The sequence below is a fragment of the Balaenoptera borealis genome, assembly GCF_965194805.1.
Source record: "Balaenoptera borealis genome assembly, chromosome: 11".
NCBI classification, from domain to species: domain Eukaryota; kingdom Metazoa; phylum Chordata; class Mammalia; order Artiodactyla; family Balaenopteridae; genus Balaenoptera; species Balaenoptera borealis.
This window is the reverse complement of record NC_138868.1, coordinates 71,134,274-71,144,792: the sequence shown is the minus strand read 5'-3', so window position 1 is coordinate 71,144,792 and position 10,519 is coordinate 71,134,274. Positions and strand designations below refer to the sequence as shown.

The window sequence follows — 10,519 nt, the reverse complement described above, 5'->3', positions numbered from 1 at the left end:
GAATTTATAGATTTGAGAATTGATACTTCTATGAGATTGCATCTTCCTGGATGTAACTGTTTATTTTGATTTCTTTGAGTTTTCAACAGTTTTATAATTTTCTCCATAAAGGTAACTTTTGTTAAATAAAAATACTGCTGTGTACTTTTGGTAACACTGTAATTGGTATCCTTTTCAAATTTCCTTTTTTTTGGTTTTGGCCATGCCACCGAGGCTTGCAGGATCGTAGTTCCCCAGTTAGGGATCTAATCCAGGTCCTTGGCCCTGAGAGCACGGAGTCCTAACCACTGGACCGCCAGGGAATTCCTGCCAGATTTACATTTTTAACCTATTTTTTGTTGGTATGCAGAAATACAACTCATTATTGTATACTGATTTTACATTTAGCAACTTTTTTTTTCCCTTGTTGATGTATAGTTACAATATTGTGTTAGTTTCAGGTGTACAGCAAAGTGATTCAGTTACATATATATTTTTTCTCAGATTATTTTCCATTATAGATTATTACAAGATATTGAATATAGTTCCCTGTGTTATACAGTAAATCCTTGTTTCTTATCTATTTTATGTATAGTAGTGTGTACCTGTTAATTCCACACTCCTAATTTATCTCTCCCCCACCCGCTTCCCCTTTGGTAACCGTAAGTTTGTTTTCTGTGTCTGTGAGCCTGTTTCTGTTTTGTATATAGATTCATTTGTATTATTTTTTAGATTCCACATTTAAGTGAAATCATACATTTGTTTTTGTCTAACTTCACTTAGTATGATATTCTCTAGGTCTATCCATGTTGCTGTAAATGGCAGTATTTCATTGTTTTTTTATGGCTGAGTAATATTTATATTTAGGAACCTCTTCGAACTCAGTCTGATAATTTAACTATAGAGTCTCTTGGGTTTTCCAAGAAGTCAATCATGTTTTCTGCTGAAAAAATTATTTTTTCCTTCCTTTTCAGTTGTTATACCTATTCTGTCTTTGTCTTTTTTTCCTGGTTGAAACTCCAATAGTTAATGATATTGGGCATCCTTGTCACATTCCTAAAGTGAATATGGTATTAACATAATTTTGCAAATATCTAGCTAGCTAGCTAGCTAGCATTTTAAAAATTGCTTCTCGCAATATGCGCTAGATGTTAGCTTCATGGAGTTCAGGTGATCCTATTTTGTTTACAGTGGCTTCTTTGCCATATTTTGAAAATACCAAGTCCTCTTCTGCCTCTGAGCCTTTAAGTCTGCTGGAAAGGATGTTTCTCCAAATAACTTCATGGCTCACTCGCTCAGTTTTTTCAGGCCTTTGTTCAAATGTCTCTTTATCAGAGGCTTTCTCCGATCTCTCTCTATAAAATGTGTCATACAGAGTCTGATTCCACGTTTGATGTTTGACTGCTGACAGCTGTTAAGCCTTACCCCACTCCTTCCTCCCCTTCTGCCCCACATTTGTGCAATAAAGCCTGGCTGTTTCTTGCTTTGCCACCTGTGGGAAATTCAAACTGCATGCAGAACCATCACCCTGGCCCTACCCGCTAACCACCATAAAACCCCCAAGCCAGTCTCCTCTCTCTGTTCTCTCAGGCCATTTTTGGACTTGCTTGGGAGCTGCCCTGCTTTCCCCAGAAAGCCTCATTATGGGAATAATAAAGTCTTTCATACACCCTTGGTATGTGTGTGACTTCATCAGTCTCAACACCTGAGCTGAATTTTGGGTGGGGAGCCCACCTTTTCTCAGTGTGGATGCCCACAACAAAATAACATCCTCCTTCACAGTCCATCTTCTGCTTTATTTTTCTTCATAGCACTGGTACCACCTGACATAATATGTATTTGCCTTCCCCTACTATATAAATGACTGAACGATAGATCCCAGCATCTAGTGAAGTATCTGTCATAATCATTCATTCAACAAATATTTGAGTGCCCACTTTGGCCAGGTTCTCTTAAAGGCAATAATGCTATAGTGGTGATCAAAGCCCTTGCCATGGAGCTTACATTCCAGAGGGCAGGGTAGGTGTTCATTCAGTATGTATTTGTTAAATGAATGAATACTAATATTATTTTTGTCTGGAGGTAGGATATTAAAAAGAAACACAATATCATATTATGAATGTAAAATTTTTATTCATTTCTTTTGGTACAAACTAGTGTTTATTAAAAAATAATATTTAGGAATTTATACTCACAGCACATGTTATAGTTAACATCCAAAGACAAAAAATATTTCTTGACAATTTATTATATGCTTAGTACTAAAAAGCTCCTAAATCAGTGTTGGCATTACAAGATTAGAGAGTTGTTTTTGGCTCATGATTATTATAGAAAAACACTGAGGAAAATTTCAATCATTACAGTTGGTAAAGGTATAATTTTATATTGCATGAAGGATAGTAGTCATATTTAGCAATAGCCTCATTTATAAATTAAAGTATACTCACTTCGAGGTTGTATTTTGATGCTGTTTCTTTTCACTTCTCTTCTTGCAAATAACAAGGCACAAACTGCTTCCAATTGACAGTCCAAACAAAGGAGGAATCATGGCTAACCGTCCGGTTGCTAATATTTGTTAAAGGCAAATTGCAAACTTCGGAGTATGGTTCAACATCACCAAAAGGAGTAAAGTTGCTCCCTCTGACCACCTTATTCCATGAAAAAAGTGTACTTTGACTTCTAAAATGGATTTTAAAAATTCAGTAGAAAGATTTAACAACTGTCAACATTTCCAGCACTGATTTTTCTAATACCCAGAAACATCCACTTAGCAGTTGTAAGACTAACTTGAAAAACTGAATATACAAATGTAAATTATTGCCATTAGCTAGTAGGAATCATCACTTGATTCTTAATCCTGTTTATATTTAATTATAAACATAAGACTGATTTTTAGAATAAAAAGAATGAAGAACATCTCCATCATGTGTCTTTGTTCCCAATAATCCCTCTCAGATAGATCTGTGAAGTAATACAGAGCACAGTGTCAACATACCTTTCATTTCAAAGGCTGAAAAAAATAGGGCTTATTAAGTAGTGAGATCATTTCTATTAGGCTTTATATTAGTATCAATTAATGAGTTAATCAGTCAAACGAGTATCAGTTGATTTAATCTCGCCCAAATGAATGGGTCTCTGTTGGTTGATCAATGCGATAGAGAAACTCTGCAGGTAAGAAGTATCCAAGATATTCCACTATATCTGGGGTGGTGTCATAATGGTAGTGTCCCCCTTCTCCATGATGACTAAAACAATGAGTGTGCTCCAACCGCAAATCAAACCCCTAGGACAACAGAGAAGCTATCTGTTAGTATTCCAATTATTTTGCATAGAACTTGTTTAAGGGGATGGGAGACTTTTTAAATTTATGTTACAATAATTTTTATTTTAATTTTTTTGGTAGGTAATACAGTCACATGATTCAAAATTCAGAGGGTGCAAAAGCATATATTCAGTAAAATGTATCTTTCCATCTCCTGCCCTCACCACTCACTTCCTTTCCTAGACGGCAACCAAAGTAAGCAGTTTCTTCTATATCCTTCCAAAAGGATTTTTTAAAAATGTATTACTTGTATGGTAGTACTCTGCACCTACTGTGCTGTGTGTTGCTCTTCTTCATGTAACAATATAGCTTTCAGATCTTTGTATATCAGAACATAAAAGAGCTTCGTAATTCTTTTATATCTACATGGTATTCTATTGTATGCGCATACCACTTTCCAACTGACATTAGATTATTTCCAGTTCTTCTGCTATTACAGCAATGCTGTCATGAATAACCCTTTTAACTAGTCATTTTATGCACATAAGCATATATTTAATGATAAATTCCTAGACATGTAGTCACTGGATCAAAAGATATAAATAGTCAGTATTTTGGTAGATATTTGCTTTGAATTAGTCTATTATTTTTCTAGGGTAGAATATTAGAATATAATGAACAGTATATAGAACAGCAAATAAGATGATAGGAGACCTGAATCCTGTCCTGATTTTACTATTTAATAATGTGGCTTTGGGTGTTATTTAAAATGCCTGTGCCTTCAATTCTCCAAAGGTAAAATCTGCTCTGCCTAAATCATAGGTGGTCAGATACTTGCTCCCTTACCTTTCAAGACAATTCTACAGACTATCTTAGTTCTTAAATAAGAACACAAAAAGTGCCTAATTCTAAAAGAATATTCTAAAAATCAAGCATTATTGCAATGTAAAAAACAGACATAGACTTACTGGGTCTCTGGAGATAAAAACTGGCAGACAAACCAAAGGAGCCTTCATCTCATAAAAACGTAACCATTTATTCACGTCTTCATCAGAGTTCAATGGGCAGGAAGAAAATTCTGCCGGCTACAATAAAAGGACATTAAACAAGTAAACATACTCAATATTATTGAGCTAAAAATTTATATATAATTTCATTGTTAAAACCTTTAAGTCTTCTTATACAGTCTATAGCTATTTTTGGCACCAAGAGAAGTTATATACCCTAGTTTTCAAAAGGACCACCAATCAATGTGCACACACTAAAAGATATGAATGAATAAATAAAGGAGTCTCTCAGTTTTCCTATGAGCATATCCTCATCCCAGTCTTAAATGTCATTATTGATACTGGTAGATGAAAAAAAAGGAAGGCATTGAAAGTGGGGTAGAAGCATCAAAGAGAATAAAATACTTAGGAATAAACTTAAGGAGGCAAACGACTTGTACACTGAAAAGTACAAAGCATTGCTGAAACGAATTTTAAAAGACTCCAGTAAGTGGAAAGACATCTTGTGTTCATGGATTGGACAACCTAATATTGTTAACATGTCAATACTATCAAAAGCAATCTAAAGATTCACTGCATTCCCTGTCAAAATCCCAATGATGTTTTTGCAGAAATAGAAAAATCCACCCTAAAATTCATATGGAATCTCAAGGGACCCCAAACAGCCAAAACAATCTTGAAAAAGAAGAAGAAAGTTGGAGGTCTCACACTTATTGATATCAGGCTTGCTACAAAGCTATAGTAATCGAAATAGTGTGATACTAGCATAACGACAGGCATACAGATCAATGGAATAGAATAGAGATCCCAGAAGTAAAACCCTTGCATATATGGTCAAATGGTTTCTGACAAGGATGCCATGACCATTCAATGGAGAAAGGGCTGTCTTTTTAACAAATAGTGCTGGGAAAACTGGATATCCATATGTAAAAAAACAAAGTTAGACCCTTACTTTATATCATATACAAAAATTAACTAAAAATGGATCAAACACCTAAATATAAGAGCTAAAACTGCAAAGACTCTTAGAAGAAAACATAGGAGGGAAGTTTCATGACATTGGATTTGACTTTTTGGACATGACATCAAAAGTACAGGTAATAAAAGGAAAAATAAACAGGTGGGACTACATCAAACTAAAAAGCTTCTGCACAGCAAAGGAAACAGTCAACAATATGAAAAAGCCTATGGAATGAGAGAAAATATTTGCAAACCGTATATCTGATAAGGGGTTAATATCCAAAATATATAAGGAATTCAATAGCAAAAAAAAGAAAAGGGCTTCCCTGGTGGCGCAGTGGTTGAGAATCTGCCTGCCAATGCAGGGGACACGGGTTCGAGCCCTGGTCTGGGAAGATCCCACATGCCGCGGAGCCACTGGGCCCATGAGCCACAACTACTGAGCCTGCGCGTCTGGAGCTTGTGCTCCGCAACGAGAGGCCGCGATAGTGAGAAGCCTGCGTGCCGCGATAGTGAGAGGCCTGCGCACCACGATGAAGAGTGGCCCCCGCTTGCCGCAACTAGAGAAAGCCCTTGCACAGAAACGAAGACCCAACACAGCCAAAAATAAATAAATAAATAATTAATTAATTAAAATAAAGGAATTCCTTTAAAAAAAAAAGCCCAATTAAAAAATGATCAAAGGACTGAATTAGACATTTTTCCAAAGAAGACATAGAAGTGGCCAACAGGTATATGAAAAAGCACTCAACATCACTATTCATCAGGTAAATGCAAATCAAAGCCATGAGATATCACTCACTCTAGTGCAGATGGCTGTTCTCAAAAAGACAAGAGATGAAAAGTGTTAGGATGTGGAGAAAAGAGAACACTTGTACACCGCTTGTGGGAATGTAAACCGGCACGACCATTATGGAGGTTCCTCAAAAAATTAAAAATAAAACCACCATATGATGCAGCAATTCTGCTTCTGGGTATATATCCAAAGGAAATGAAATCACTACCTTGAAGAGATATCTGCACTCCTATGTTCACTGTGGCATTATTCACGTTAGCCAAGATTGGGAAACAACCTAAGTGTCCATCAACAGATGAATGGATAAAGAAATTGTTATCTGTCTATCTTTTTAGTTGTCATATGTATATGAAATATTATTCAGGCTTAAAAAAAGGAGGCAATCCTGCCATTTGTAACAATATAGATGAACTTGGAGGACATTATACAACACTAAGTGAAATAAGCCAGTCACAGTCAAATATTGCATGATATCACTTATATGTGGAATCTAAAGAAGTCCAATTTAGAGAAACAGTATAATGGTGGTTGCCAGAGGATGAGGGGGTGGGGGAAATGGGGAAATGTTGATCAAAGGGTACAAACTTCCAGTTACAAGATGAATAAGTTCTAGAGAGCTAATGCACATCATGATAACTATAGTTAATAATAAAGTATTGTTTACTTGAATTTTAAGAAATCCTATAATCCTTTGGTATTTACAAATAGATTTATCTATAATTTTGTTGTAAATTGGAAAAGTAAGTAGTTTCACAAATGTTGTGTCTTTCTATGCAGAATCAGCTGGCTTGCCATTTAAAATTATCAGGATAAAAAACATCAAAACAATACATTTTCTAATGGCTTCATTGTTAAAACAAAAAGAACATTAAGTTATAACACTTTTACACTTCATTCATTTATTCATTCATTCACTCACCTACCAAAAATTATTTTAAAAGTCCTAGATGACCTGGTCTGTCTTCATATAGTATTCTGTCATTAATGTCTTATAAACTTATTATAGTTAGCCCATAAGATTATAATTTTCATGAGTTCTTTCCCTAAAACCACAACCATCTTAATAGCAAAGTCTATATAGGGATTCTAGCAATGAAAATAATCAGTTTCTAAGGCTTATACTCACATCTACCTCGATCTTTAATACAAACAAATTGAGAAGAAAGTTCTAATATATTAATATGAAAAAGGACTCCAGCTGGACATTATCATACAAGTTGCTTTACAGTATTGTTTGTCATTTAAATTTGAAAGTAATATGATCACAGTAAAAGGATTTGTTCAGGGTGTCTTTAAAAGTTAAATTCTCAGGTCTTCCCTGGTGGTCCAGTGGGTAAGACTCAGTGCTCCCAATGCAGGAGGCCCAAGTTCAATCCCTGGTCAGGGAACTAGATCCTGCATGCATGTTGCAACTAAGAGTTCGCATGCCGCAACTAAGAAGTCCACTAAGAAGCCGGCATGCTGCAACTAAAGATCCTACATGATGCAACGAAGATCCCACGTGCCACAACTAAGACCCAATGCAACCAAAAATAAATAAATAAATATTTTTTAAAAAGGTTAAATTCTCAATGTATATTAAAAAAATCCTACAATCTTAAGCACATGCACACACACGCACACACACACACACACACACACACACACACACGCCTTTACCATAATATGAGTCTTCACTTTTCCCTTCTGAATCACGAAAGTACCTCCCATTCCTACAGGCTTATCTCCATAATGTTTTTCAAGAGTCAGTCTCATACAAGTCACAAAGTTAAGTTTTCCAGTTCTTCTTTTGGCTTTCACCTCAATGACCTAGAGAGGGCATAAATATACATACCATTGTTCTAAGCCGCAAAATATTATGTAAATAACTACCCAAGTGAAACATTATATAATTCAATGCCATCAAGCAAATATTCACTTGTTTGCTTCGAGCACCCAGATATGAGCAGAAGTGTCTCAATCCTCTAAGTCTTAATAATATATATAGTATTATATATATATATGAATTATGTATCATTTACTCTAATAATGTGCTTTCTTGGACTGAGAAAGAGAGTTATAGCTAAACTTTATAAATTCATAGCCAAATTCTACACTGAACTCTAGAGATTCTTATTATATGTCAAGGTGGTAAAAGACTGAGAATTCTTTTTTTTTTTTAATTTATTTATTTATTTATTTATGGCTGTGTTGGGTCTTCGTTTCTGTGCGAGGGCCTTCTCTAGTTGCGGCGAGCGGGGGCCACTCTGCATCGCGGTGCGCGGGCCTCTCACTGTCGCGGCCTCTCTTGTTGCGGAGCACAGGCTCCAGACGCTCAGGCTCAGTAGTTGTGGCTCACGGGCCCAGTTGCTCCGCGGCATGTGGGATCTTCCCAGACCAGGGCTCGAACCCGTATTCCCTGCATTAGCAGGCAGACTCTCAACCACTGCGCCACCAGGGAAGCCCAAGACTGAGAATTCTTTGGTTTAAAGGGATTAACTTCTGATAACTGGAGGGAGGAGAAATGGTTATGTTTTCTCATTTCCTTTAAAAATCTGGACTTCTGTTACCTCCACTTTATTAGGTATTTTTGCTTCACTATCTCATTTCCCAAAGTGGCTGAAGTAGTTATCTCTACAAGATCTGGGAGTTCTCACAACAGCTAAAACTGAAATCATCTTTTAAAAAAAAATAACAGCTTTCTTGGGGATATAATTCACATACCATGCAATCCACCTATTTAAAGTATACAATTCAATGGGTTTCAGTATATGTATAGAGTTGTGCGACCATCATTACAATTTTGTAACATGAAATCATCCTTTTTTTTTTGTACTAACAGGAAGTAAATATGAAGTGAGGCATTAATTCTCCTCACCTCTTCTATAATTTTTTGCTCCCATTTCTGTCTATCTCAATCAATGTCTGATCAGTCAGAAATGAGTAAGTTATGTATATACTAACTATATAGGTAGACATTATCTACTTCAGCTGCATGGTTCATCTATTTAACTAACTCACTCCCCACAGGAACATCCTATTACTTTTAGTTCCTTGGAAAAAAGGCTACTGCTTACTAAGTATTATTCTTTTTTTTTTATTTTTTAAATTTTTGTTTGCATGTGTCTTTGTTGCTGTGTGCGGGCTTCCTCTAGTTGAGCAGAGTGGGGGCTACTCTTCGTTGCGGTGCTAGGCCTTCTCATTGCGATCGCTTCCTTGTTGCAGAGCATGGGCTCTAGGCGCGCTGGCTTCAGTAGTTGTGGCACATGGGCTTTGTTGTTGCGTGGCATGTGGAATCTTCCCAGTCCAGGGCTCGAACCCGTGTCCCCTGCATTGGCAGGCGGGTTCTTAACCACTGCGCCACCAGGGAAGCCCAAAATATTATTATTATTATTTTTTTAATAAATTTATTTATTTATTTATTTATGGCTGTGTTGGGTCTTCGTTTCTGTGCGAAGGCTTTCTCTAGTTGCGGCAAGTGGGGGCCACTCCTCATCGCGGTGTGCGGGCCTCTCACTATCACGGCCTCTCTTGTTGCGGAGCACAGGCTCCAGACGCGCAGGCTCAGTAGTTGTGGCTCACGGGCCCAGCTGCTCCGCGGCATGTGGGATCTTCCCAGACCAGGGCTCGAACCCGTGTCCCCTGCATTGGCAGGCAGATTCTCAACCACTGTGCCACCAGGGAAGCCCCCAAAATATTATTCTTAACCTTAGTTTTAAATGAGACTTTCACTCTGCCTGTAGTAGTTTCTGAACCTTTCGTAACTGGGTTATTTAAAGAGGTTTGGGACTTAGGTAGCTTTGGATTTTCTTAAGAAAACTACAGTAGTAGGAATAAGCATTCAAAGTTTTAGCTATCTGAGAACTCTTGGAGAATACTGCATTTTTAGAACAAAATCACCTTTCCAGGTTGGCCTTCACTGGCAAAAAGATTAGCCAGTAATGCAAACCCAAAATCATGATATTTCTCACTGTATTTCTCAAGTAGGCACCCTCCATCTGCAGAGTTAACATGAGCAAAGTAACTTCCGTTCACAGAAGGTTTGTGTTCACTTTCTGTTTGAACAACTGGCATAAACTGAAAAGAAAAGTAAATAAGGTAATTAGTCAATCCTAGTATCTCTATGCAAAGAGAAGATCTTGAATAATGTAACAAAATATTTTGTCCTAGACTTTAAGACATTTTATTTCAAGATCTAATAATAAAACATGAAAAATAAAATATTTAATGTTAGATTCAAAATGTTAAAGATTTACAAATATCAAAAAACTGAAAAAACATTTTAGAAAATGTTTACAGTATTATAGTGTTTCTATAAGATTGTGACATTTGCATCAAAATTTCTCATTTTATTATTTATTTATTTATTTATTTATTTATGCCGAGTGGCTTGCAGGATCTTAGTTCCCTGACCAGGGATTGAACCCGGGCCCTTGGCAGTGAAAGTGCTGCGCCACGTCCTAACCACTGGACCCCCAGAGAAGTCCCTAAAATTTCTCAGTTAAATTTTAAACTTTTTCTGTCTTGAACACTAGG

General features: G+C 36.6%; 2 protein-coding genes across 9 annotated transcripts in view; one reads left to right on the top strand and one right to left on the bottom strand.

Moving 5' to 3' along the window:
- The window catches only part of VSTM5 (V-set and transmembrane domain containing 5), an 83,090-nt gene that overhangs the window by 67,300 nt on the left and 5,271 nt on the right, over positions 1-10,519 (top strand). The window lies entirely within an intron of this gene.
- The window catches only part of LOC309604917 (ester hydrolase C11orf54 homolog), a 30,732-nt gene continuing 22,305 nt past the window's right edge, over positions 2,093-10,519 (bottom strand). For 4 of the 8 annotated variants that reach the window (XM_082339981.1, XM_082339982.1, XM_082339983.1 and 1 more), the window contains 4 exons: positions 9,884-10,060; positions 7,664-7,813; positions 4,210-4,326; positions 2,093-3,262 (listed from right to left, as the gene is read on the bottom strand). In XM_082339981.1, coding sequence (XP_082196107.1) covers positions 3,089-3,262; positions 4,210-4,326; positions 7,664-7,813; positions 9,884-10,060 — 618 coding nt within the window. In that variant the 3' untranslated portion in view covers positions 2,093-3,088. The remainder of the gene's footprint in view (positions 3,263-4,209; positions 4,327-7,663; positions 7,814-9,883; positions 10,061-10,519) is intronic. The other 4 variants (XM_082339985.1, XM_082339984.1, XR_014231119.1 and 1 more) reach the window with 3 other exon arrangements.